Source organism: Nesoenas mayeri, assembly GCF_963082525.1.
Source record: "Nesoenas mayeri genome assembly, chromosome: 11".
Taxonomy (NCBI): Eukaryota; Metazoa; Chordata; class Aves; order Columbiformes; family Columbidae; genus Nesoenas; species Nesoenas mayeri.
The window spans coordinates 13207725-13234025 of NC_137563.1; the positions used below are offsets into that span (position 1 = coordinate 13207725).

The 26301-nt window shown below is 62.2% G+C and overlaps 4 protein-coding genes across 5 annotated transcripts; 2 read left to right on the top strand and 2 right to left on the bottom strand.

Annotated features, from left to right (window-relative positions):
- Nucleotides 1-16: 16 nt before the first annotated feature.
- On the top strand, nt 17-1499 carry HDDC3 (HD domain containing 3; the record flags this gene model as incomplete). The annotated part of the gene is made up of 4 exons (XM_080351461.1): nt 17-128; nt 660-715; nt 792-1032; nt 1369-1499. 4 exons carry the CDS (start codon nt 17-19, stop codon nt 1497-1499), a joined length of 540 nt encoding a protein of 179 aa, XP_080207587.1.
- Nucleotides 1500-1660: 161 nt separating this feature from the next.
- Nucleotides 1661-11253, top strand: VPS33B (VPS33B late endosome and lysosome associated; the record flags this gene model as incomplete). The annotated part of the gene is made up of 23 exons (XM_080351227.1): nt 1661-1756; nt 1934-2014; nt 2125-2186; nt 2347-2396; nt 2740-2807; nt 3036-3081; nt 3399-3493; nt 3884-3988; nt 4424-4520; nt 4679-4756; nt 4975-5048; nt 5416-5502; nt 5583-5673; nt 5882-5956; nt 6223-6287; nt 6355-6409; nt 6490-6536; nt 6743-6875; nt 10145-10218; nt 10442-10543; nt 10664-10739; nt 10822-11004; nt 11174-11253. The coding sequence occupies 23 exons, from the start codon at nt 1661-1663 to the stop codon at nt 11251-11253; spliced, it is 1920 nt and encodes a 639-aa protein (XP_080207353.1).
- Nucleotides 11254-14320: 3067 nt separating this feature from the next.
- On the bottom strand, nt 14321-19408 carry RCCD1 (RCC1 domain containing 1; the record flags this gene model as incomplete). The annotated part of the gene is made up of 7 exons (XM_080350931.1): nt 14321-14698; nt 14973-15002; nt 15135-15287; nt 15435-15539; nt 15759-15880; nt 18631-18988; nt 19252-19408. The coding sequence occupies 7 exons, from the start codon at nt 19406-19408 to the stop codon at nt 14556-14558; spliced, it is 1068 nt and encodes a 355-aa protein (XP_080207057.1). The 3' UTR covers nt 14321-14555.
- A 29-nt stretch (nt 19409-19437) lies between these two features.
- Nucleotides 19438-26143, bottom strand: UNC45A (unc-45 myosin chaperone A). Of its 2 annotated transcripts, none has more exons than XM_080351361.1 (20): nt 26114-26143; nt 25669-25827; nt 25114-25150; nt 24856-25031; nt 24670-24762; nt 24255-24422; nt 23823-23991; nt 23399-23569; nt 23107-23278; nt 22616-22916; nt 22385-22479; nt 22173-22314; nt 21876-22016; nt 21603-21730; nt 21342-21408; nt 21060-21173; nt 20714-20829; nt 20488-20605; nt 20233-20388; nt 19438-20045 (listed from the first exon to the last, which is right to left on the bottom strand). In XM_080351361.1, the coding sequence occupies exons 1-20, from the start codon at nt 26123-26125 to the stop codon at nt 19785-19787; spliced, it is 2796 nt and encodes a 931-aa protein (XP_080207487.1). In that variant the 5' UTR covers nt 26126-26143; the 3' UTR covers nt 19438-19784. The 2 variants fall into 2 exon arrangements, with proteins under 2 accessions (XP_080207487.1, XP_080207486.1); XM_080351360.1 differs by having other exon boundaries at nt 23823-24039.
- Between the last annotated feature and the right edge of the window lie 158 nt (nt 26144-26301).

Consider the following 26301-nt stretch of genomic DNA (forward strand, 5'->3'; position numbering starts at 1 on the left):
TTCCGCCGCGCCGGCCATGGGCTCCGAGGCGGCGGCGCTGCTGGAGGCGGTGGATTTCGCGGCCAGGAAGCACAAGGGACAGCGGCGGAAGGACCCCGAGGGCACCCCCTTCATCAACCACCCCATCGGTGCGGAGCCCCCAGCACCCACATCCGCGCAATGCCGCCCGCCCTAGGACGGCCCCGGCAGCCGCGTCCCGCTCCTCGGGGACCCACGGGACGCCTCCCCCCATCCCCTTCTCCGGAGCACCGCCTGTCCCGGAACCCTCTGCCTCTGGAGAAAACCAGGCCCCCTCCCCTGTCCCTGCCGCCCGACTCGGGGCAGAACCCCGGGACACAGCTCCCCCACGCTCTGGGGCTGCACCCACGATGTTTCCCTGGCCGGGACGGTGCCCACGGGAGCTGCCACCCTGCCTGGCCCAGCATCCCCTGTCCCAGCCACCTGCCTGGCCTGGGGACAATGCGCACCCCGCGTGCACCAGCCCCCGGGACCCTCCTGCCTGCCTCAGCCCAAGGCTTTCACCCCACAGGACCTGTCCGCGGGGTCCCCCCTGCGCCAGGCACTGTCCGTCCAGGACAGACCCCGAGGACCCCTCCCTGCCCTCGGAGCTGGCCGCTCCCCGCCCCCGCCCTGTCCCACTGCTCTGCTCTGCCTCGCAGGCATAGCCAGGATCCTGGCCCATGAGGCTGGTGTCACAGACATTGTCGTGCTGCAGGTAACAACCTACCCCCCCCGCCCCGCTCTCCCCCGGGCCTGTCCCCGGGGCCCCCAACGTCCCCTCCTCGTCCCAGGCCGCCCTCCTGCACGACACGGTGGAGGACACCGACACCAGCTTCTCCGAGATCGAGGAGCTGTTCGGGGCGGAGGTGCGGCGGGTGGTGGAGGAGGTGACAGACGACAAGACGCTGCCCAAGGCAGAGCGCAAGCGGCTGCAGGTGGAGCGGGCGGCGGGCAGCAGCCCCCGCGCCAAGCTGGTCAAGCTGGCGGACAAGCTCTACAATCTGCGGGACCTGAACCGCTGCACCCCCGAAGGTACAGCCCGCACTGGGGCCCGGCACCGGCACCGCGCTGGGGGCCCTGCCCGCTCCCGGGTGACGCCGGCACGGTGGGGGCTGTCCCGGCCCCGCTCCCGGGAGGACGCTGAGGGACCCGTCGGTCCCGGGCAGAGCTGCTCCGAGCCTGGACCGGCTCGGGGGGTGGGTGTCAGTGTGTCGGGGGCCGGAGGGGAGAGGCCGCCTGTGCCGGAGCAGCGGGACCTCGGTCCCGGCGCTCGGTGGGTGCCCGGGGCTCCGGGTCGCTCCCGGGCCGGCGGAGCCTCCGGCGCCCCCGCTGCCGGACGTGACGCACGCGCCGCGCGTGTTCCCGCAGGGTGGTCGGCGGAGCGCGTGCAGGAGTACTTCCGGTGGGCGGCGCGGGTGGTGGCCGGTCTGCGCGGGACGAGCTCCCCGCTGGAGGCGGCGCTGCGGCGGCTGTTCGAGGAGCGCGGCCTGGCCCTGTGACCGGCGCTTCCGGGGAGTGCGGGCGGGGCGCGGCGGCCAATAAACGTGCGCAGAGCGGAGCGTCTCGCGTCTCCTGTTGCCATGGCGCCGGGCACTTCCGCCGCGAGCTTCCGGCGGGGCCGCGGCCGCGTCCGGGCGTTCCGGGTCCCCGCCGCCCCGCCATGGCTTTTGCCGGCCGCCGCGATGCGCCCGAGCCGCCCGACTTCGGCATCCTGAAGCGGCTGGCGCGGGACCAGCTCATCTACCTGCTGGAGCAGGTCCGGGCTGGGCGGCGGGGCGAGGCCGGGCCCTGCAGGGGTCCCGTGCGGGGCGCGGGGGCTGGGGAGGGGCCGGAGCGGGGCGGCCCCGGGCGGGTGAGGGGGGTGTCGGTCAGGGAGGGCGATCGGCCCGGGACCGTCCCGTGAGTCGCCGCCGCAAGCCCCGTCCGCCCGCAGCTTCCCGGGAAGAAGGACCTGTTCATCGAGCCCGACCTCATGAGCCCCCTGGACCGCATCGCCAGCGTCTCCATCCTCAAGGTACCGCGGGGCTGCAGCGGTGGACAGCGCTGCCGGGGCTGCCCGCGCTGGCCGCTGATGCCCCGGCCTCTCCCCGCGCTGGCCGCTGATGCCCCGGCCTCTCCCCGCAGCAGCACGAGGTGGACAAGCTGTACAAGGTGGACACCCGGCCGGCCCCCAGCTCCAGTGACCAGTGAGTCCCCCTGGCACGGCCCCGGGCCGGGGACAGGTGCCTCTCCCGGCTCCGGGTTTGTCCCCGCGGGGTTGGCTGGTCCCCGGGCAGCACTGCTGTGGGCCCGGGCTGGGAAGGCAGGGCCAGCACAAGGGGGCTCTCACTCCCTCTGTGCCCACAGGTTCTGCTTCCTCGTCCGGCCGCGGCTCAGGACAATGCGGCACATCGCGGGTGAGCGTGGTGCCAAGACGGGGGTGACACTCGACTCAGTGGGCGACGCCTCAGCCCCACGCTGGGGATCCGGCTGCAGCTGCCTGGGGGGCATGGGCGTGGGGAGCATCCTGTGCTATGGGGCTGGGGTTGGTGCTCTGGGTGCCCGGTCAAGTGGGCTGGAGAAGGGCTTTTGGTGCAGCCACAGTCTTGGCAGACAGGCCACACACCTGTGGTTTTGCTTTCTGCCTGAAGTATTGGGGGTCCTATGAGATGTGGGACCCTGCACCCAATGGAGCAAGAGGGCTTGTGCTGGTTCAGGGGGAGGTGGCCTTTGCAGAGTCTGACGGGGTTTTGTCTGCAGATATTGTCAATGCGGACAAGATGTCGGGGAGGAGCAGGAAGTACAAGATCATCTTCAGCCCCCAAAAGGTGGGTCTCACTGTGCTCTGCTGCTACTTACCCCATTGCTCTGTTTCTGCCTGGCCTTTGTGCCTTCCACCCCTCCTACAGACACCAACAGTTCTTTGTATCTGACTGAGAAATGTTTAATTAAAACCAAATGTTACGATGCCTGGGGATGAGCTGGTCACCTCCATCGCCAGATGTTTCTGCACTTGGAGCACAGCTGGGCCCTGAGGGTCTCTCCTTCTCTTCCAGTTTTATGCATGTGAGATGGTGCTGGAGGAAGAGGGAGTCTTTGGTGGTGAGTGGGATCGTGGCTGCTGCCTCATGGGGCTTCCTCATGTAGCTCGGGTGTCGCAGAATCCCAGTTGGATCCCTGTACGGGGATCCCTGTGTGGACAGGAATAGCGGGTCTGGGTGAGCGCAGCTGCAGGCAGGGCTGTGTGCACCCTGGCACCCTCCCCCGTCTGTGGGGAGTACAGAGGGTCCTGCCCAGAACCCCCATGAACAGACCCTGTCGCTCTGCTCCCCACACCCCGTTTGTGGGGCTGTTGCATTTCTTGGGGATGTTTTTGCCGTGGGCTGGGTCACTGTCACCTTTCCCTGTCCCACACTCAGATGTGACCTGTGACGAATGGTCCTTCTACCTGCTGCCCCTGGACGAAGACATCATCAGCATGGAGCTGCCTGAGTTCTTCCGCGACTACTTCTTGGTTAGTAGGACGGTGTTGCTGTGACACTGCCCTGCAGGTGGCAGCCTGTCCCTGTCCCATCTGTCAGGCTCGGGACAGAAGAGCTCTGTCAGGGAGCTGTTGGGTGACATCCTGCATGGTCCTCTCAGGCCCTTGTCTGCTGTCCTGGGGTGGCTTTTGCCAGGAGCAGCAGTTCAGAGGGCCTGTGGTTCCTCCTCCTATGCTGGCCCCTCCTCTGTTCCCCCCAGAGCAGCTTCAGGGTGTCCCAGCACATTCCTGTGTGTGTTACCCCTGGAAGTGCCGGGCCCATCCCCAGCTCCATCCCCAGCTCCATCTCCAGCCCATCCCCGCCATAGCAGTCCTTTCCCAGACAGCCCAGACTCACTCCCCGACCTCTTGCGGTCCCTGCAGGAGGGAGATCACCGCTGGATCAACACCATCGCTCGAGCCCTGCAGCTGCTGAACTCCCTGTATGGACCCTTCGGCAGAGCCTATGGCATTGGCAGGTGTGCCAAGGTACGGCTGCGCTGCTGGGCTGGGGAGCTGCCCCACTCCCTGGGGTGTGGCTGGGGGGAGCTGAACCCTACCAGCTGTGTGGTGTCTGCATCATTGTGGGGATGGCACCGCGCTGCTGCCCCTTCCCCGGCAGCTCGCGGGACTCGGCAGCTTATGGGGGCTCTGCCATCCTCCCGCCGGTGCCACGTGTGCTGAGGTTGGGCGGGGGGAGCCGCGGCACCGTCTGCTGCTGGTTGGGGTGTTGTGGAGCACCCTGTGACCAGGGGGACAGCGTTGGTGCCCAGTGTAGGCCAGTGAGCCTCAGGCCTTCTGCATCCAGTTGTCCCTGTGGGACGCCGTGGCCGTGGGACATGGTGGCCCCTGGCTGGTGGCGCAGGAGGGGCCAGTGCTGGGGGAGGCTGTGGCCACTCCACTGGCACGCTCTGCCCTGCACAGATGAGCTACGAGCTGTGGCGAGACCTGGAGGAGGAGAGTGAGGGCGACGGCCAGGGCAGGACACCTGAGATCGGCAACGTCTTCCTCATGGACAGAGGTGGGTGAGGGGGCAGCGGGCTGGGTCCGCCGGCCCAGGGGGAGCAGGTTGGGCCGGCAGCGCAGCCAGAGAGGGACCTCAGGGGTACAGGGCACAGTGGGGCTCCAGGGCAGGGTGTGCAGGGAGCAGAAGGGCAGCCTGGGACCGCTCCTTTGCAGACATGGACTATGTGACGGCGCTGTGCTCCCAGGTGGTGTACGAGGGGCTGGTGGATGACACTTTCCGCATCAAGTGCGGTAGGTTGCTGGGTGTGTGCCAGCACGGTCAGAGCCAGGGCCCATGAGCTGCCGCCGGGGCCGTTCCCGCGGGGACAGTCCTGCCGCGGGTGCTGAGGCTGCACACGGGGACACGCTGGCTCTGACCGGGTGGCATTGCCATCGCTGCTGCCTCTGTGGCAGGGCTGACACGGGGTGTCACTGTTTCTCGGGCAAAGCAGCTCCTTGTCCCTCTGCAGGGAGCGTGGATTTTGGGCCAGACGTTACCTCCTCTGACAAAAGCGTTAAGGTGTTGCTCAATGCCCAGGACAAAGTGAGTCCCCCCATGGGTCCCCTGTGCCCCAGTGGCACCGGGAGGTGGCTGACCAGGACAGTTCCCTCCCTGAGCCTGGGTGGGAGGCCAGGCACTGCTGGGCCTTGGGGCACAGGTCGGGACAGGCTGGGGTTTAGAGACAGAGACACATGGACTGCAGGGGAGCTCAGCTCCTGCAGCTGCAGCCCGTGCGTGCGGGGCGTGTCATGCCAGCCCATCAATGTTTGGGGCACTGACCCTCTCAGGGGGACACCGCCTCATCTCGCTCCTGTTGAGGCTCCTGGAGAGCGTCAGCTGCGAGTGCTGCGGTGCCGGGGCTGGCGCTGCCGTGGGGGGTGCTCAGCACCGGCTGCTGTGGGCTCTGCAGGTCTTCAGCCAGATCCGTAACGAGCACTTCTCCAGCGTGTTTGGCTTCCTGAGCCAGAAGTCACGGAACCTGCAGGCACAGTACGACGTGAGTGTCACTGGTGTGTGGGTCCCCACGGTGCCGTCCCTGTGCAGCTGTGTTACCTCCCGTGTGCTCTGTCTTCGCAGCGGCGCCGCGGCATGGACATCAAACAGATGAAGAACTTTGTGTCCCAGGAGCTGAAGGGGCTGAAGCAGGAGCATCGGCTGCTGAGCCTGCGTAGGGCCGCTGGGCGGTGTGGGGAGCGGCTGCCGGGGGGCTGCAGGGAGAGTGGGGGGGTGGGAGGTCCTGCTTGTCCCCAGGAGGGGCAGGTGACTCCAGCAGGGTTGAGGCAGCAAAGATTCACACAAGTGTCCGTGGGGGCTGGGGCACAAGCTGCGTGTGGAACCCATTACTTCTCCCAAGCAGCTGTCTCTTGGCTCTGCAGATATTGGTGCCTGTGAGTCCATCATGAAGAAGAAAACCAAGCAGGACTTCCAGGAGATGATTAAGGCTGAACACTGTGAGTGCTGGTCCCGTGGTTGTGCCACCCCCGTCTCCATCCTCGCTCCTCACACTGGGTGTCCCTGTGCGACCACGCTCTGCCCAGACGGTCTCTACCGGGGGCTCTTGAGATGCTGAACGGGGTCAAGCTGCCCCTCAGAGGGCTGATGTGTGGCTGGGGGGCTCAGCACTGGCCTGTTCCCTGGGACGTGGGGATGGCTTTGCCCAGGCTTCAGCTGGGGCAGCTGGTGTGAGCCTGGGGTGCACTGAGGCTGCCCCCCCCAGCTCTGCTCGATGGCTTCGACATCCGTGAGAGCACCAGCTTCATCGAGGAGCACATCAACCGGCAGGTGAGACCCGCACGAGGGGGATGGGCTGAGCCGGGGGAGACAGGGGTCACTGTCCGCCCCCCCACAGGTGTCCCCCATCGAGAGCCTGCGCCTGATGTGCCTCCTGTCCATCACGGAGAACGGTGAGGGCTCGGGGCGGGGGGGGAGGGGCACGCTGGGGCCCCCAGCCGTGGTGCAGAGCTCACCTCGCTGCTCCCCGCAGGTCTGGTCCCCAAAGACTATCGCTCCCTGAAAACCCAGTACCTGCAGGTGCGTGTCTGGGGCTCGCAGCAGAGCCAGCACAGGGGGCTGTCTCCCGCCTGCTGCTCCCCAGGGACACTGGGGACACCCCCACGCTCTGCCTGTCCCTGTCCCTGACTGGGGCGGCTCTGAGCCCTGTCCCCATGGCGGGGGCACCTGCCGCCTCCCCCTGGTCACAGCGGGGGCTCCGTGCTGACCCGGCTGCCCCTTTGCAGAGCTATGGGCCCGAGCACCTGCTGACCTTCCACAACCTGAAGCGCATGGGGCTGCTGACGGAGCAGGTGGCTGGGGAGACCCTGACGGCTGTGGAGAGCCGAGTCAGCAAACTGGTGACGGACCGGGCTGCGGGTGAGCACCTGGGCAGGGCCCCCAGGAGCTGCTGCTCACAGCTGCTTGCAGCAATGAGAACAATTCGTACAGATGCAGACAGAGATGCACAGGCACAGAGTACTTGTTAGCAGCGAGAGCAGAGCCAGGCGGAGCTGGCCTTTATTAACAATTCTCAATGTATAGGTTTACAGATATGGGCTTGGACTAAGAGGTTAGACAGACTGTTTTTTACAATAATTGTTATTCTAAACACACCACACTCATGTTGTGACTGTTTTTAGTCACATTCCCATGCATATCTTGTGGGCAGCGTTCACCCCGACTCGTTCACATGCCCAGGCCCAACATTCTCACATCATACATATGGGTGTGGTTTTCCAACCCGAGATATTCTCACTGGCCTGGGCTAGCACCCCTTACACTCATAAAAAACATACTTCTGTGTAACCTGTCCCAAGGCCCTTTAGCTGGAACTGCACATCCTGCCGTTCCCACAGCTCCCCCTTTTTTGTTTTTGAACATCTGGTTCACAGTGAGCGCAGCAAGGACCCTGGCTTCATTCTTCTTTACATTCTGTATCAGTCTTCAGGTGATTCGGAGAACTACAAGAAAAAATACTATACAAGCATCTCCAATTCCCACAAAACCCCATATATATAGATTGAGGCCTGAAAAACATGGGTTTGGGTCTAACCACTTTATGCTATTAGAAAATGTCATCCATTATGTCTTGCAGCGTTAATTCTTGCAAATCACGCAATTGTTTTTGCAGGGCACTGGCTAAATCATGAGCCAGGCCTTGCACATTAGCCGAGAATGCTCTCTGGAGATGTTTCATTTGGGTTCACTAATGAACACTATCATTCCATTTCAACAGCATTACACATAAATTCTTTTGAGTATATTCCGAATCACAATGCCGTTTTATTCTGGTAGCTGAAGTGTTCTGTCCATCTCTTATCCACAACAAGGCTGCTTCACAAATATTTATTGCAGAGGTGTGAAGAGTTGTTGAGTTTTATTCTTCCCCTTAGAGGACTGCTCTCCAGTCTCAGCAGAAACGGTCTTTACAGAAAGACGTTTGACTCCTCCTTTATCTGTGTCACAAAGGCAATCAAAAGTCAGTTTTAGGTGGACAAGAATTAAGTCCCCCTTTTTTGTTTTAACAACCTTCATTTCAGTGTGGAATGCGCTCGTTCAATAATAGCCTGTCCAGTGGGAGAATATGGAATACCTGTGACATGCGAAACACCCCACTGCTGTAAAAAACACTGCGTGGATCTAGCAGTGTAGCCAGGACCGTTGTCAGTTTTGATCTGTTGTGGCACACCCAGCATAGCAAAACAGCGGGTCCAGTGGCACTGAACATCCTTGCTGTTTTCACTAGTATGAGCAGATGCACAAAGCATACCTGAAAAAGTATCTATAGAAACATGTACATATTTCAAATGACTGAAAGATGAGATGTGGAACATCTGTCTGCTAAATGGCCTTAGCTGTGAGCCCGCAAGGGTTAACTCCAAGGGAGCATAAATTTGTAATAAGGCCTTGACATTCCAGGCAAGAGCAAACTATGTCTTTCGCTTGTTTGAGTGTCAGATAAAATGTATTTTTTAAAGCAGCAGCATTTTGACGGAAAAAAGCGTGTGAAGCCCTGTCAGACTGGAAGTGGACGGTAGCTGCAGTGTAAGAGTCCGCAACTGCATTTCCTTCTGTTATAGAACCTGGTAAAGTGGTATGGAGTGCATATGAATAACAAACAGTGGGTGTCTGCTAAGCTGTAATGCAGTTTGCAATGATACAGACATTCCAAAGAGCTGCTCTTGTGAGATTTCTTTAAGACAGGTGGAGGGGATGCGCTGTAGGACCTTGACTGCGTACTCAGAATCACAATTCATATTTAGACGTTCCTCCTTAAAAAGCTCTAAGGAATGTAAAGCTGCACCAAGTTCTACTAATTGGGTTGAGGCATCAATAATTCTAACAGAATGATGCCAGTTGTTGTCTTCATGCCAGACCACTAAAGTTTCATGAGATTTCCCTGAACCATCAACAAAAATGTGCGAGTTTGTGGGATCGGACCAAATACAAGTACGATCTGTGTCCTGATGTCAGACATGCAGATTCTGCAGCAATTTACATTTAGGCATGCCAAAAGCTGTGCTCTTAAGAAAATCAGCTAGTGGAATTTCCAAGGACATAGACTGCGAATAAGAAAATAAAAATCAGATTTCACAAATGGTACATATATGACAGATGGGTCATGGCCTATTAAGACCCAAATCTGTTCTCTGCATTTTTTGATCAGAGTAACAATCAATTCTAGAAGCCGAGTGATAGTTTTATGGAAAGAATTGGGAAAAAAATATCCATTCCAAGTATATCAGTCTGTTTGCATTCTCATCATACCAGTTTGTTTGCATTCTAATCATACTGTCCCACAATAGCCACAGGTTGTTTTTGTGTTGTAACTATAAATAGACAAATCTGCAAGTGTAATCAAATGCAGTCAGCCTGTAAGGTTGTCATAACCTTGTTCATCAAAGTCTCTAACCCCATTTTGACTGTCATGTTTATCAGATATTGTTTTTCCTTACCAGATTTAACATCCTCTTTCAGTTCTATCAGTGTAGTGATGGCTTTACCAATACTTCCCAATACCAGTGGAAATACAGCATCTAAAATTTCCTTGGAGATTTCTCACAGCAAACAGATCTGCACCTTCCAAGCACCTTCTTATGGGACATGCAGCTAAACAGAATTCTCAGAAAATGTTATTTGAGCTTACAATTTACTTCACAAATCTTGACCTAAGAGAGGTATGAGGCTTTCTGGCAAATGCTGTTCTTTAGTAAGCTGGACTGGGCAAGGCTTTGATTAGCGTCTCATCTGGGGTGCTGCAACTGTTATCCCAAAACGGGATTCTTTATCCAGTGTGCATACAAAAGAGCCAAATTTAGTACGCTGAGATGTGACACAGCCCATCACAGAGTTGTGCAAGTCTGGATGCTGGAATAAAGCTAGCATACTAGAAAGAAAAGTAACAACTGTTACACACAAAATCTCACCACCACATTCATGCAGCAAAGAGCTCAATTACTCATGGTCTTCCGTATTATCACAAAATATACATTGCGAGTCCATGGATTCTCGTTATTTAACAGTCTGTGAACTTACCGTACCATGTAACAGGCAAAGAGCCAGGAGCTCAGCGTGTCCTCCTGCCCAGCCTCTGGCTGTTGCTGACCCAGAGCCTCTGAGCTGCTTCTCCTCCCTTTTTTTTCCAGGAAAGATCACAGATGCGTTTAATTCTTTGGCCAAGAAGAGCAACTTTCGAGCCATAAGCAAGAAGCTGGGGTTGGTATGTCCCTGCAGGGCTGCTGCTCTGTCCCCGTCCCTGCTCTGCTCAGTCCATGCCCAGGTCTGCAGGCTCTGCCCCCCCAGACACTCAGTGCATGGGGCCGGAGCTGCTGCTGCTCCGCGCAGCGCGGGGGCTTCTCCCTGGGCAGGGGCTGCTGCAGGCCGCCCAGACCCCGCGGGGGGAGCGTGCTGGTCCTGTACGTGGGTGTTGCACATCTCTGCAGATCCCACGGGTGGACGGGGAGTACGACCTGAAGATGCCGCGGGACATGGCGTACGTGTTCAGCGGCGCCTACATCCCTCTGAGCTGCAAGATCATTGAGCAGGTGAGGCCGGGGAACAGCGCGTGTCCCCAGCCCCGGCTCCTGTGGGGGTCCCAGGGTGGGGTGCTGGGGTGCGGGTCGGTGCCTCCCTCCATTGAGCCCAATCTGCGCCCCGTCCCAAAGGTGCTGGAGCGCCGGGGCTGGCAGGGCCTGGAGGAGGTTGTGCGGCTGCTCAACGGCAACGAGTTCTCTGTCTCAGGTAGTGCTGGTGCTGGGTGGGGGGGCCTGGGAGCGGGGAGGAACCTGTGGCTGGAGGTCCCATAGCACTGTGGCCTGTCCAGACAGTGCTGGAGAAGACAACCCCGCTGGGGACGCCCAGCGTGTGATCCTCGCCGTCTTCCTGGGGGGCTGCACGTTCTCCGAAATTGCGGCTCTGCGGTTTCTGGGGAAGGAGAGAGGTAGGAGCTGCGGCAAGGGCTGCGGGCCGAGGTCACGGCCAAAACCGAGCAGCAGCCATGCTGGGGGTGGCGAGACCCGGCCTGGGGACCATCCCTGCCCTGCTGGGCCCGGCTGGGAGCGCGGGCTGTGCCCCGTGGCCCTGTTGCACTGCTCAGTCCCAGGCTCTGTCCTGAGCCCTGCTCCACACTCAGCCCCACGGCTCACGGGCACCCGTGGGGCCTCTCTGTCCCGCAGGGTTCAAGTTCATCTTCCTGACCACGGCCATCACCAACAGCGCCCGCATGCTGGAGGCCATGATCGAGGCCAAGGCCTGATGCCCCGGGGTCGGGCAGGGTGGGCTGTGCCCGGTGCCAATAAACCCCTCGCTCCTGGCACGGCTCCAGCTCTGGCTCCGTCTCGGCGCTGCGGGCCGGGGGCGGGCGAGTCCCGCGGGGCAGCGCCTTTAGGGGGGTCTCCCCCGGGCCGAGGGCGGCTGGGAGCGGGCGGGGCTGTCCCGGTACGGGGCGCGGGCACGGGACAGCCCCGGGGCGGGGTCACCGCGGCGCGTGCGCAGTGCCGCTCAGCCGCCGCCCGGGGTGAGTGGGGCTCCCGCGCGAGGTCACGTGGTTACTGTCAAATACTGTTGACTCAATCAATACCAGTTGACTCGCGGTGCTGCGCCGTTAAGACACGGGTGCCGGTCTCGCTTGTGATTGGTTAGGAGCGCCGAAGGCTTTTCGCTGCCATTGGCTTGCGGCCGGCCTGGGGCGGGGCTGTTGGAGGAGAGCGGCGGTTGTGGGCGGGGCCCGCGGTGATGCTATTGCTCGTGGCAGCCAATGAGCGCGTCCGGGGGGCCGATTTTAAGTCGTGGGAGCGAGCGGTGGCGCAGAGCCGGGTCATGGCTGCGGGACGGTGCAGGCCGGGGCCTCGGGCCGTGCGGCGGCGCTGGCGGCCGGTTCCCGCAGCGAGGCGCTGGCGGCCGGGGCCGTGCCGTGCTAGAACCGCGCGATGGCCGCGCTGCGGGACGTCTGGGAGGAGATCGGCATCCCCGAGGAGCTGCGCCTAGAGCGCAGCGAGGTGCTATGAGAAGGTGCGGGATGGGGACCCGGGACGGTGGAGGGGTCCAGCTGGTGTTTTACCTTCCTTGTTTTGCGAGGTGTGTAGGGGCTGAGCACCCGGCGCTTGGCAGGGGTCCGTGGGGTGCTCCCGTACAGCATCTGCCTCCATCTTGTCCTACCACTGGTTGTCACCAAGAAGAGCCTGGCTTCATCCTCGTGACACTCGCCCTTTACATATTTATAAACATTAGTGAGGTCAGCCCTCAGTCTCCTCCAAGCTAAAGAGCCCCAGCTCCCTCAGCCTTTCCTCATGCGGGAGATGCTCCACTCCCTTCAGCATCTTTGTTGCCCTGCGCTGGACTCTCTCCAGCAGTTCCCTGTCCTGCTGGAACTGAGGGGCCACAACTGGACACAATATTCCAGGTGTGGTCTCCCCAGGGCAGAGTAGAGGGAAAGGAGAACCTCTCTGACCTACTGACCACCCCCTTCTAACCCACCCCAGGTACCATTGGCCTTCCTGGCCACAAGGGCCCAGTGCTGGCTCATGCTCATCCTGTTGTCCACCAGGACCCCCAGGTCCCTTTCCCCTACACTGCTCTCTAATAGGTCATTCCCCAACTTATACTGAAACCTGGGGTTGTTCCTACCCAGATACAAGACTCTACACTTGCCCTTGTTATATTTCATTAAATTTCTCCCCACCCAACCCTCCAGCCTGTCCAGGTCTCTGGATGGCAGCACAGCCTCTGGCATGTCAGCCACTCCTCCCAGCTTGGTGTCATCAGCAAACTTGCTGATAGTACACTCAATTCCCTCGTCCAAATCATTGATGAATATATTGAATAATATAGGCCCCAGTACTGACCCTTGAGGCACTGCACTAGATGCAGGAAAGGGTCTTCTGCAGCTTCACTTGCTGCTTCTCCTCTTTCAGCAGGTTTCCCCTGCAGCTGGTAAAGCAACTGGGGTCAGTTGCTTTTCTCTGGTACAGGAGGGGTCAGGAGGAACCAAACACACGAGCCCAGCCCACAGCCCAACACACCCACAGGACACAGAGCCTGCAGGATCCTGTCCCTGCAGTGCACCAGTCCCAAACCCCACCGGCACTCCAGACGTAGCGTCCATCCCTGCCCGGGTCCTTCCGACCACACTGCGGGAGCAGGGTGTGCGGTGCCTTGTGACCCAGCACCAAGCCCAGCAGAGCGGTTCCTGCCCGGATGGTACCTCCAGCTCCAGGAACAGCCTCCAGTTCTCCTCCCACTTCAGCATGGCCTCAAACAGATCTTTGTGTTTCGTAGTAGTTCTTCATCATCTGCACCTCAGCGTCATGCAGCTCAAGCAGGGTCTCCATGTAGTCCTCCGCAGAGAGTAGTGTGAACCCCCACATCACAGCAGCTCAGGCAGCCCCTCCACCAGCAGCTCCCGCAGGGGCACAAGAATCAGAAAGAACCAGCACCCACCATCGCAGTAGGGGCTGAAGCACCCAGCAAAGCCACCACCTCGGCTCCCCAGATCTCCTCTCAGAAGCTCCTCAATGGAACTGGCTGCGAACTGAGCAGCTGCTCTTTATATCACGATACAAATACCTGCCAGGACGCAGCAACAGCCCCGCAGCGCTGGCTCCATGTGCCCACGTACCTGCTGCAGCAGGGTCTGCAGGGCAGCGATGTTGTCTGCCAACAGGCAGAAAGGTTCCTCAGACTCATAGACCATGTCCAGCTCAAATCTGCTCTCTGGATCATGGCCCAGCTCCTCCATCAGGAGGAGGATTTGCTGCTTCGCTGCAACAAACTCTTAGTGCCTTTTCTCTTGGAGGTGACGAGCAGCATTAGGAACCAGTGAGCACCTCGTGTGCCACCCCCGGTGAGACCCTCGGCCGCTCGCTCACCTTCTTGGCCGTCAGCGAGGCCAAGTGCCACTTGTAGCGATCCAGGTCCTCCAGGCTGGGCACAGCGTTGCTGTCAATTTGGAACAGTGGTGTACAGAGGATATTGCACAGGTCCCTTTCCTTTGGCTGTTTGCACTTTTGTTAACAAAGCTCTTGTCTGTGTCTGTCCCTGATCATAACTAATTTGCACCTTGTTATCTCTACAGACCCCCATTTGCTGTTATTTATTCTCCAGGTTTTTGTACCCTTGCTCTGTAACTCTGTATATACTGTTGATGGGAATAAAAGATGTATGTGTAGTTACTGCTGTTGGTGTGGCTGTGGGGCTTGAGGGGAAGAGGAGGATCAGGGAGGGATTTAAACCAGACCTGGCTTGGAACATGCTTTGTACACAACACAAAGCACCACAGCAGCTGTTACAGAAAAGTAGATTTAATACATTTCTTTAGTCCCTCTTTTCGTGTTTTCAGCACTTGTATAGCTGCAGCACAGGCCGGGTCAGGCACCAGCCCCAGCCTCTGAGCTCCATCCAGCGTGGGCTGAGCCCCACCAGGCCAGGCCCTGGGCCTGCGGCCCCTGACCGGGTTCTGGCAGATGGGCAGGAGCAGGGCTGGTCCGTGTCCCCAGTGGCAGCCGGTGGGGGTTGGTCCATGTCCCCTTGGTACAGGCAGCCGGGGGGGCTGCGAGGAGCTCAGGGCTCCAGCACGCAGACGTAGGTGGCCCAGGGGCCACATGTCACCTCCTCCACGCGCAGCCCTGCAGCCACCAGGGCCTCCACACGGCGCGGCTGGTCAGAGCTGGCTTTGTCCTCGTGTCCCAGCTGCCCGTATTTCCCTGCAGACACCACGGTTGTGCCATGATGTAGCCCTGGGGCCCTGGCCTGTGCAGGGTGATGGGCCCCCGGGTTCGGGGCAGGGTGGGGGAAGGAAATGCAGGTGTACCCCCATGCAAACGGCTCCAGCCAGGAACCGTGGAAGTGTTCTGCTATAAACCCTCCAAGTGGGAAATTAAATCACTGTGCAGGTAACAGCAGCCAAGGGTAAGAAAGCAGAAAACAAGAGCTGGTCCTGGTGGTGTTGTACCGTCCCAGAGCCACAGCAGCACTTACCCCAGCCCCAGGTGTAGAGCTGCCCGTCCCCTGCAACGGCAAACAGCACGTCAGCAGCGGCTGTGCCACCGGCAGGGACTGTCCCCACTGCCCCCCGCCCCATTGGCCCCTGCTGACCCTGCACAGCACCGAGAGCCAGAGCTGCGGGTCCCCGGGACTCACGTGTGAGCGCAGCCGTGTGCCGGGACCCGCAGCTGACCGCGCTGACCTCCAGCTCCTGTGGCAGGTCCAGCAGTGCCGGGAACGCCTGGATGGAGATGAACGCGGTGTCCTCGGCTGCCGGCTGCTCCTGGCGGGCTGTCACCTCAGTGTCCCCTGGGGACAAGCTGACCCTCAGCTCCTGGCAGTGACCAGGGCCCCAGGCATGACCTCCCCAGCCCCACACCAAGCTGATGGCGCTGACAGCAGCCGTGCGGAGACCGGGCACCATCTGCGGCCCCAGCCTGGCAGCAGCACCCTCACCTGTACCCGCAGCCTCGTCCTGTGCCCGCTCCTCTGCCAGCGCCTTGGAGGGCAGTGCCAGCTGCCCCGACTCGTTCCAGCCCCACACATAGAGGTCTCCAGCCTCTGTGGGGTGGGGGACACATCAGGGGTAGCCCTAGAATGGAGCTCAGCCCTGAACCCCCACAGGTGGCAGCAGCCGGGTGCACCAGCACCCACCGCATAGGGCACAGCCCCATGCACCGGGCTCCCTGGGGATGTGGGACAAACGCAGCAGCGGGTCCTGGTCCTGCCCGGGCCGTGCGCTGCCAATGGCCATCCCAAATGCCCCACACGGCCCCTCACCGCTAACGCTGGCCGAATGCCACCCGCCAGCCGCCACCGCCCGCATGGCCACGCCGGCCAGCGCCTCCAGCAGCCGTGGCTGCGGCTCCGACTCCAGTGTCCCATGGCCGAGCTGCCCATGCCTGCGGGGACACACAGACAGACAGACAGACAGACACCTCCTGCACCCGCTGCCCTCCAAGACCCACAGCCCCCCCCTGCTGTGAGCCCCCAGTCCTGAAGGAGCCCCTCCTGCCTGCACTGCTGCTGACCCAGGACCCCCTACCAGGGCTGTGTCCCAAAGCCAGGAGCTGCAAGGGGACACAGCGATGGGGGTGGGGAGAAGGGTGAACCTGCACCCCAGTGCCAGGGGTGGGGGGCCAGCAGGGGCTCGGTGGCCGCGTGCCCAGCACACATTTGTAATTCAGCAGCAGCAGCCACTCAACACAGACCGGACTCCTGAGAGCCCAGTTACGGACTGGGGGTGGCAGGGAGCATGTGGAACACCACGCACACTGGAATTAACTGTCAGAGTTGCTGTAAAAGCAGAAAGAGTTGGAAGGGGCTGTCAAGGTAAAATATTAGCTTGGTGCAAAAGTAATTGCAGTTCTTGCATTGTTGGAATGTGCCATTTGATTTGGAATACATTCTTAAATAAATGTGGTCCTGTGTGCATCATTTGAACATGCTTTTCTTGCTTTATGGGTTTTTTTGCTACTGACTTATTACTTGCTGTTTATTTGATATTTTAGACTATGGAAATGATGTTAGACAAAAAAGCAAAATCGAGTTATTTTCTTATTCAAAATGAGTTGTAGAGCAGTAGAGACAACTCGCAACATCAGCAGCGCATTTGGTGCAGGAACCGCTCACGGACGCACAGCAAAGGAGACAAGAACCTTGATGATGGGGATCATGGTGACAACGACCAACCAAGAATGACCATCGAACTGATCCTCTTACAACTACAGGAGAAGTTGCCGAAGAACTTGATGTGGACCATTTGACAGTCGTTCGGCATTTGAAGTACATTGGGAAGGCAAAAAAGCTCAGTGAGTGCCTCGTGAGCTGACCGAAAAGCCAAAAAATTGTAATTCTGAAATGTCATCTTCTCTTACTCTACGCAACAACAACAAACCATTTCTAGATCTGATTGTGATGTGTGACAAGCAGTGGATTTTATATGACAACCGGCGATGACCAGCTCTGTGGTTGGACCAGAAGAACATCCAAAGCGCTTCCCAAAGCCAAACTTGCACCAGAAAAAGGTCACGGTCGCTGTTTGCTGCTCTGCTGCCGCTCTGATCCACTGCAGCTTTCTGAGCCCCAGTGAGACCGTCACATCTGAGACGTGCGTTCAGCAAATCAATGGGATGCACCAAAAACCACAACGCCTGCGGCATCGGCCAGTAGAAAGGGCCTGATCCTGCTCCACGACAGTGCCCAACCGCACGTCGCCTAGCGAGTGCATCAGAGAATAAAAACCTTTTAAGTGGGGATGGCAAGTGAACTGGTGTTTGTGCACCACTGGTGCGGTGGCTTTACAAGAGTCCCCAAACCTATGGCTGCACTACAGGTGATGCCGCACGCTGCGGTTGTGTCGATGGCTGTGAGGACAATCCGTCCTCATCATCCTGCCCATGCAGTCCCGGGTAATGTGGGGGGCACCTGCCCAGGCATCCTGTGAACTGCAGCAGAGAAAGCCTGGAGGGACCACAGGGTCACACAGGAAGGCCGGTGTCCTCAGAGGCCATGCTGATCGAGCCACGAGCCAGAGGAGCCACGGCCCTGGCACCCCTGGAGGAGAAAGACCTGCCCAAGGGGCAAGTGAGGGGGGCACAGCGGGACGGGGAGTGCAGGCCGGGGGGCACAGCGGGGCAGGGAGTGCAGGCCGGGGGGCACAGCGGGGCAGGGAGCACCGTGGGGCCAGTGCCCGGGAGAAGCCGCAGGCTGGGCTGCCCATGCCAGCGCTCAGGGGGACCCAGCTCCAGCAAACGGCAGCTGCGCCAGCACTGTGGGGACTCTGAGTAACAGGGGGGCAGCGACATCAGCAGTGATGTACAAGGTTGAGATTGCTTAGTGATAGTGTGAGAAATGCCAAATTTGGGTACAGTTAGCAAAATTGGGACCTGTAGGGAACAGCACTGAGGACAGCACCAGCCCCTTCACTGCACTTGAAGATGTGAGGCAGGAGCCGAGCCAAGGGGGACAGACTAACGGCAAGTGACATGGGAGGGTAGGGGGAGAGGAGCTTGCACCCCAGTACCTCTGTCCCAGCTGCACCCTAAACCCTTCCCCGAGCACCTGTGCCCCCCTCCGCCCCCATCCCTCGTACCACGGACAGGGAAGGAGGGACAGACATGTACCCTAACCCCAGGCAGTGCAGGAGAGCAGAGGGGAAGGAGAAAGGGCTGTAAGTCAACAGCAGTTGTATGTGATTAAGATTACTTAAAAGTTATTAATTGTAGCTCAGTAATTATATGCAACACCATGAAGAACAACAGGATCATGAAGTAATAAGTGGTGTCTTTACTAGTCAATTAGTTTACTGATCGTGTAATCACTTCATTACATTATTTTACCTGCCTTGCGGGGACTCAGACCCTGAGGTGGGCCCCCACCCCAACATCCTCTCACCTGCACCCCCTGCAGTCCCTCCTGCATCTCCACAACCTCCCACTGCCCCTTTTGCACCCCCCATCACTCTCCCTGCACCCCTCACACTTTCAGCATTCATCCCTGCATCACCTCCCCATTCTCCCCACACCTACGCACTGCAGCTCCTCTGTGCCCCTTATGCCCCCCACATTCCCTCCATACACACCTCATCATCTCCCCGCACCCCTTCCACACTTCTGCACCCCCCGCAGCCCTCCCCGCTCCCCGGGCTCACCTGCCGCCGCCCCAGGTGAAGATCTCCCCGGCAGCGCCCAGCACCAGGACGTGCTCGCAGCCCAGGACCAGCCGCCGGGCCCGCAGCCCCGCGGGCAGCGCGCTGAAGAACGGCGGCCGCGGGGTGACGAAGCCGCCGGGCAGCAGCGGCAGCGGGTCCCGGGGCTCCGGGCTCCCCGGCGGCGGATCCCGGCTCCAGGCGGGCGCGACCCCGAGCTCGCCCCGCAGCGCCGCCGCCCGCGGCCACGCCCGGGCCCCCGCAGGGCCCCGCAGCACCAGGTGCGTCTCCGAGGGCAGCGCCTCGGCCCAGCCCGGCAGCGCCCGCCGCAGCCCCGCGCTCCGCAGCTCCAGCCCTGCGCCTGCCGTAGCGGACCGGGAGTGAGGGGGGAACCGGCAGCGGCAGGGGGGAGCGGGGACGCCCCGCGGGAACCGGCACGCGGAGGGCGCGGGTCTCCATCCCGGGAGCCCGGGGCGAGCACGACAGACCGAAGGGACCGGCGCCGCGGGGCAGGGGAATGGGGGCCGCCGTCCCGCGGAAGCGCGGGGGGGAACGGGGAACCGGGCACCGGCACCTCGGAAGCAGAAGGAACGCGGGGCACCGGCTACCCGGGGCTCTGCTCACCGGTCTCCACGACCACATAGCTCCAGGCGGGCCACACGCGGCGGATGCCCTCGGGGCCCGACTCCAGCCGCCGCGGGCCCGGCCCCAGCTCCGGTTCCCCCGCCGCCTCCTCGGGGCTGAAGCCGAACACGAGCCACGAGCGGCGCGGGACCGCCATGGCGGGGCGGGGCTGGGCTGGGGGCGGGGCCCGGCGGACGGACCGAATGGCAGACGGACCGAAGGAAGGACGGACAGGCGGAATGACGGACAGAGGCCGGGCCGTGGTCCAAGAGCAGCTTTAGTGCGGTGTCACCGGGCGGACCCGCCGCCGGACCGGGCGCAGCCGCGCAGGCCCCGGGCCGGCCCCCCAGTTAAGGCAGACGGTGCAGAGCAGCGGTGAGCCCCGTCCTCCCCCTCGTCCCCGGCACCGGCAGGTGCCGCCGAGCGCAGCAGCCGTGGTCCCAGCCCCGGGACAGCCCCCGGGGGCAGCAGGACCGCCCCTGAGCAGCGAGTGAGCGCAGCCCCAGCAGCGTGTGCACAATCCGGCCGGGGCCTCAACCCTGCCCGGGGCCGGGTTTGATCAGCCCGTATGCCACGGCCTGCGCCAGGCTCTCCTGTGCTGCCCGGGCCACCTGCGGCTTGTCCTTGTCCTTGGCCAGCACCGACAGGATCTCCAGCATCTCGCTGGCCATGAGCTGCTCTGCCAGCTCCCGCTCGGCTGTCACCATGTTCATCACCACCACAGCCCCACGGTGCTGTAGCTCGGCGCTGGGGCTCAGCAGCAGCGCCTGCAGGATCTCCAGCCAGTGCACCGTCTGTGGGGGAGGGGGGCTGTGCTCAGCACTGCCCCCCACCACAGGGGGCCGGCCCACCGTGCCCCACCCCTCCCCACAGCCCCTGCCCTAGTGCCAGCACCAGGACACGGCTCCAGGACACCAGTGGGAGGGAATATAGGACAGGGGAAGGCTCCTGGCTGCCCCCACCCCACTGCTGGGCACTCACCACCTGGGGGATCCGCTTGCAGATGGGGGGATGCAGGGCGGTCAGCATGGCCAGGGTCCCCGAGGCTGCCCGCCGCAGCTTCTCGTCCTCCTCCCCGCTGTACAGCACCATCAGCTTCAGCCGGTCACTGCCCTCGGCCAGGAACAGCTCCTGCACCTGTGGAGGAGCAAGGGGGGTGCAGGGGAGCGTGGGGCAGTGGGGTCCAAGGGACCAGGACCGCAGCGCAGACCCTCAGCCCCTCAACCCAGCCCTCACCTCCTTGCTCATGGCCATGTTGCACATGCACTCGGTGGCAGCCAGCCGGATCAGCTCATGCTCCTCAAACATGTAGCCCTCGATCATGGGCACTGCCTTCTCCTTCAGGATCTTCTGCCTGCAGGGAGACACATGTGAATGCTGCCTGCCCAGGGCAGCATGTCCCCAGGCCCAACAGGGACAGGGTCCTCTGCCCCTTCCAGCTCTGCCCTGACCCCCCACCTACCGCAGCCTCTCGCTGATGCCGGCTAGGTTAGTTAACGCCATGAGCCCTTCGAAGTTCTCCAGGCCCGTGCGCTGCAGGTGCAGAAGGCTGACCAGGGGCCGGACCACCTCGTAGATCTGTGGGGACAGCAGGGCAGGGCTGGGACCCTGAGGTGGGACCTGCGGCCCGACACCCCCGCAGCACAGACACATGCTTGGCTGCAGCAGCCCGTGCACACACAGGGTGGTGAGTCCGGGCTGTGGCCTCGTCCCCACTGCTGCTCCCACGCGAGGCCCTGCACAGCCCTGACCACCCACAGGGCCCCCGCACAGCAGACCCAGACCCCTGCCCACAGTGCGACCCTCACCCGCTCTCCGGGGAACGCCATCTCTGGGTTGGAGGTGATAGTGATCTTTGCCAGGGCCTGAGCCGCCTTGGTCTGCCCCACCTCGGTGCCCTCCAGGGACAGTGGGATGAGCGCCTGCGGAGACACAGCAGCCAGCTCACAGCAGCCCCAGCGTCCTCATGTCTCGTGTACGAGGGAGGCATGGGGGTCCCCAGCCAAACTGCGGCCACCCTAGAGCACCAGACCTCCCCAGAGCCCCCGGCATGGTGCAGGCCAGCAGCACAGTGGGGACCGTTCCCTCACCTTGCCTCCTCCCTGTGCAACCACACCACCCCGGTCCTCCGCCTCCTCCACCAGCGCCAGGAACACCCTGGGGACAAAAGCAGAGCAGCTGCAGTCGGGTACCCGCTGCAGGGGCTCCCAACAGACCCCTGCAGAGGGCCCAGGCTGTGCCAGACTCCCGGACACCTCCATTCTGCTCCCAGGAGCTGGCATTCAGCACAGGCATGCGAATTTGCCAGCAGGACACCAGCAGCCTCCTCCGCCACCCACTGCACACTGTACCTGGAGATCAGCTCCCGGCAGGAGCTGGTGAGCGCCGGGTTCTCGCTCTTCACCATGCAGGCCAGAGCCGACACCACACCAGCCGTCAGCAGCTTCCGCACCCGGCGTCTCACAAAGTCCGGCTTGTCCTGTCCCAGATGTGGGGTCACTGCCTGGCACCCACCCTGCCGCCTGCTGCCATCCCAGGAGGTCCGTGACCTCACCCAAGGGCCCCAAGGACACCCCACTCAGGACCCCGGGGCCATGCCCTGCTCACCTTGGGGTGCTGCTCACCTTGGGGTGCTGCTCCGGGATGTGCTGCTTGGCGTACTTGGCCAGCTCCAGCATCTGGGGATCCGGCTCCTCGTGGTCGTAGCTGTTGGTGCAGTTCACCAGCGTGGAGGCGACAGCATAGAGCACACTCCTGTCCTCCGACTGTGGCAACAGCAGGCGCCTGTCACACCCGCGGCTCAAGCGCCCCCAGTACCATGTGGCCCTGCACACACCCCCACACCATGAGAGCCACACAGTCCCCAGCACATCTCCACTATGCCAGGGCACTCCCACCCAGGGCCCTCACCCAGTATGCACCTTGGCCAGGTGGAACATGGCCTCCATTGCCGCCTTATCCTCCACAAACTCCTCCTTGACGTCTGCATCGAAGGTGAGGTAGGCCAGGCCCTCCACCGCCCAGCGCCGTGTCCCTGTGTCAATCGTCTCATTGCAGAGCCACCTGGGAGAGAGACTCGTCAGCCGAGGCTGGGGACACCTGGCCTGGCACCCCCTGCCCCAGCAGCGCTCACTTGCGGCACTGCTTGGCCAACTTCATGGTGGAGCCCTCGGCAAACTGCTTCATGCTGAAGTCGGTGCCTCCAGCGGATCCCAGCTTGCAGAGTCCCTGCAGCCAGAGCAGAGCGTTGGGGCAGGAACAGCCACAGTCACCCCGATGTGTTTCTGAGCCCCCGGCAGGGAGGGGACACGGCTGCAGACCCGCGGGATCGCTGCAGCTGTTCCTCCCGTCTCACTGCGCTCACCACCAGCGCCCGGATGCGGATGCTGTCCCTCTCACTGTGCTTGTAGATCTCCTTGAGCAGGCTGACGCCATTGGCGGTGATGAAGGATGCGCGCTTGGCCTTGTCGGCAGCATGGATCAGCGCCTCCACCGCCACCAGCTGGTGAGCCTCGCGGACGGAGGCGCAGAGGGACAGCACACTGTCCATGATCCCCTCCAGCTCCAGCACACGGTTCCCGGCCTCCACGGGGCCCTGCAGCAGGCACGACGCGGTCTGGATGGCCCGCAGCTTGCCAGCCAGCTCCTGCCCCTCGAACCAGCTCCTGTGGGGGGAGACAGGATCAGGCCAATCCCATCCTTCGCCTGCAGCCACATGCAGCCCTGCCCCCTGCCCCTGGCACAGCAGGGCTGCCATCTGCTACCACCACTAAGAGCAAAAAGGCCTGGGGACGGGGGGGCTGCTGCTTTCTATATGAGACTCACCCTCCTCTGCCCCAGAAATGCTGGGCTCACCTCACGTAGTCCTCGCACAAGCGGTGGAAGTTCTCCCTCTCAGCATCGCATTTCAGGTCATCGTAAAGCTTGCTCAGCAGGACCGAGGCGCTCATCCGGCTGTTCTCCGTCACAGGCAGGCTGCCCGGGGTGCCGCATACCGAACTGCCCACCTCCAGGATCTTCTTCAGGCCTGGCAAGATGCAGAGATGCGGTGAGGAGCGCAGGAGGGGCCCGGGCGGCGCTGAGGCACGTGGCAGCCCAGGGCAGAGGGTGCGGTGCCCTGGCAGACACTGCTGTCTGCTCCACTCACCCTGGTCGATCACCCAGAGGCTCAGGCTGTTGTTGGTCTCCTTTGGTGACTTCCTAGGCACCACCTTGATGAGCAGGTTGATGGCGTTGTCACGGCCGTGCGCAGAGGCCCCTTCCAGCACCAGCAGCTCCAGAAGGTGCTTGATCAGCAGTTTCAGATCCTTGGAGGAATCTTGCAGAAGAGATAGTGCCCAGCAGTCAGTGGCTGCCATGGGCCTCACCTCCACCGTGGTAGGGCTGGCAGGAGATGCTGCCATGACCAGGGGCTCCTGCTTTCCAGCTCAACTTTGTGTGAACCCTGGGCTGAGCCCCAGCTCTGCAGCAGGAGCAGTGACCAGGGTCAGGGGGAGAGGAACTGGCTGCAGCTCGGGGCCTTCCCAGGGCACCCTCTCCACCCCACAGCAGCCAGGGCAGCGGGCACTCACCCAGCACCACCGCATCCTCCTTGCCACGGAATTCCTTCTGCAGTCCCTCCTTCAGGGAGTCGAACATCACGTGCAGAAGGTTGCAGGCAGACAGGGAAACCTGCTCGTGCTCCACTCCGAGCACTGCTGAGAGACGAGGGGCTCCCAGCTCCGCCAGGACAGCCATGGTCTGCGGGTACAAGTACAGCTGTCTGCTGGAGACTCCAGGGAAGCCATGCTGCTTCCCAGAACCTTATCAGGACAGTTCCCTGTCGAAACCAGGCTCTCACAAGCTCAGGCCTGGCAGGTGACAGCTCAGAGCTGCTCTCCTCAGTAGGGCTGCAGCGGCCACAGGCAGAGGCCAGCAATGCTCCCCTGCCCAACATGCTTCAGTGTCCCCAACACTGATTCGCCCTGGGCCAGCTGGGAGAGCTGCGCTATTGCAGGACCTACCCGGGAGCGGTGCCCGGAGCACAGTCCCACCAGGGTGCGCAGGGCCGCCAGCATCAGGTCGGCTTTGGCCGTGTCGAGCAGCTGTGTCAGCAGCCGCACACCATCGCTCTGGAAGATTTTCTCTGCTCCAGGCTCCTCTCGTGCCAGGACAATCAGGTTCTGCACAGCCTGGGAAAGAAGAGTGACATCTGAGTCACCTGCCCACTGTGTGCAGAGAATGTCCCAGCAGGTGCCGGCTGGGCAGCTAGTGCAGCCGCAGGCACCCACCTCTGCCCCCAACCTTTGGAGAGCACGTTCTGCTGGCAGGACACCCTGGGCAGCCCTGTTCAGCCAGCAGCCCTGACCTTGGAACACTGTTCTGCCCTCCCTGCCTTCCAGCCAAGCTGCAACACCCTCCGCTCCCCAGAGCTCAAACCTTTTGCTTCTTGTCCTCATCCTTTTCTTCAGGATCCAGCAAGATCTGGAACATCTGCTCCACCTTTGAGTCTGTGCAGGACATGGTCTTCATCTGGGACAGAGCAGAACGAGCAGCTCAACCCTCACCACCCCACTCAGCCCAGCACAGGGGGTCACAGCAGCCCCTGCGCCATTCCCTGCTCACCTTCTCGTGCATGCTGCTGCCCAGGGCATGCAGAGCCTCCTGGAAGGCCTTGTTCTTGGGCTCCAGGCTCACACAGCGCTGCAGGTCACTGACAGCCTGGTCCAGGCGGCCCAGCTTCTGCAGCGCCTGGCTGCGGCGGAACAGCGCCTTCACGTCCCGGCCGTCGGCTTCAATGGCTGCGGGTGAGCAAAGCCCCGGCTGCTCCAGTCTGCCCGGATGGGCAGCACAGAGCCCGGTCCCCCGCCAGCCACCACTGACCTTTAGATGCATCAGCCTCTGCCTTGGCGTAGTCCTCCTGCAAAGAGAGGCAACGAAGGGAAGCACCTGACATGCTGCCCGCACAGACCTCGCTCAGCACACCCGCAGGGATGGACATGGGGTGTGAGGGGGGAACGGCGTCACCGAGGACAGCGAGCCAGTGCAGGGGACATCCCGTCCTTCCCCGAGGAGCCCTGGGCCCTCTGATGCTTCTCGAGTGCTCCTGACCCACCCGAGCCCCTGCAGCTCCTGTGTGCCCCCCACCTCAGAGACAGCTCCAGGGTGGGAACCCAGGGACGCTGTGACTGGCCTGGGAACAGCCCCAGAGCACACACAGCCCGGACAGGGTCAGCACAGCCGCGGGGACAGGGGACGGCACGGCGGGCAGGGCAGGGGAAAGGGGAGTGGGGAGAACGCCCGGCAGCTCCTGCCCGAGGACCGGCGGGGCCGCCCAGCGCAGGCGCGGAGCAGGCGGAGGCGGCCGGGCTGGGCAGGTCCCGGCAGCGCACCCGGCCGGGCCGGTTCCCGGTGACGCCGCGCTGTCCCCGCGCTCACCAGCCGCAGGTGGCAGGCCGCCCGGTTCCGGTGCAGCACGGCCCGCTCCGGCCCGCTGTCGCACAGCCCCAGCGCCTCCGTGTAGGCAGCGATGGCCGCGGCGTGGTCCCCCGCCTGGAACAGCGCGTTGCCCCGAGCCCGCAGCTGCTCCGCTGTCACCTGTGACGGACACCGGCTGGGACACGCAGACCAGGGGGGGCGGACACGGCCCTGACGCCCAGGGGCAGCTGCCCCGGGGACGGGCTCGGGACACGCCCCTGGGACGGGACCCACCGCCTCCGGCCCCCCGTGGTTCAGGGTCCGGCCCCGGCAGCCGCTCCCCGTTCCGCGCTCCCCGCTCCGCTCCCCCCCGATCCGCTCCCCCCCGATCCGCTCCGCTGCCCCTCGTTCCGTTCCCCCCCGCTCCGCTCTCCCCGCCGCCCCGGCCCGCCTGGCGCGCGCTCACCGCCGCCTCCATCGCGCCCCTCTGGACACGCCCGTGACGTCACCGCAGATCGCCCGGGGAACCCTGACGCCACCGCCCGTGTCACGTGACGGGGGCGGTGCCGGAAGAGCCGGAGCGGGCGGAGCCTCCAGCGCCGCCCCGCGGCCCGGCGGTGCCGGTACCGGCCACGTGCGACCTCGTGTGTGTGT

Bases quoted from the DNA above. Each gene is read 5' to 3' on its own strand.
- UNC45A (XM_080351360.1), bottom strand. The intron at 25,032-25,113 runs GTCAGTGGTGGC...GCTCACCCGCAG, and splicing joins AGAGGCTGATGCATCTAAAG to CCATTGAAGCCGACGGCCGG. The intron at 22,315-22,384 runs GTGAGCGCTGCT...TCTCTCTCCCAG, and splicing joins TTGGCCAAGCAGTGCCGCAA to GTGGCTCTGCAATGAGACGA.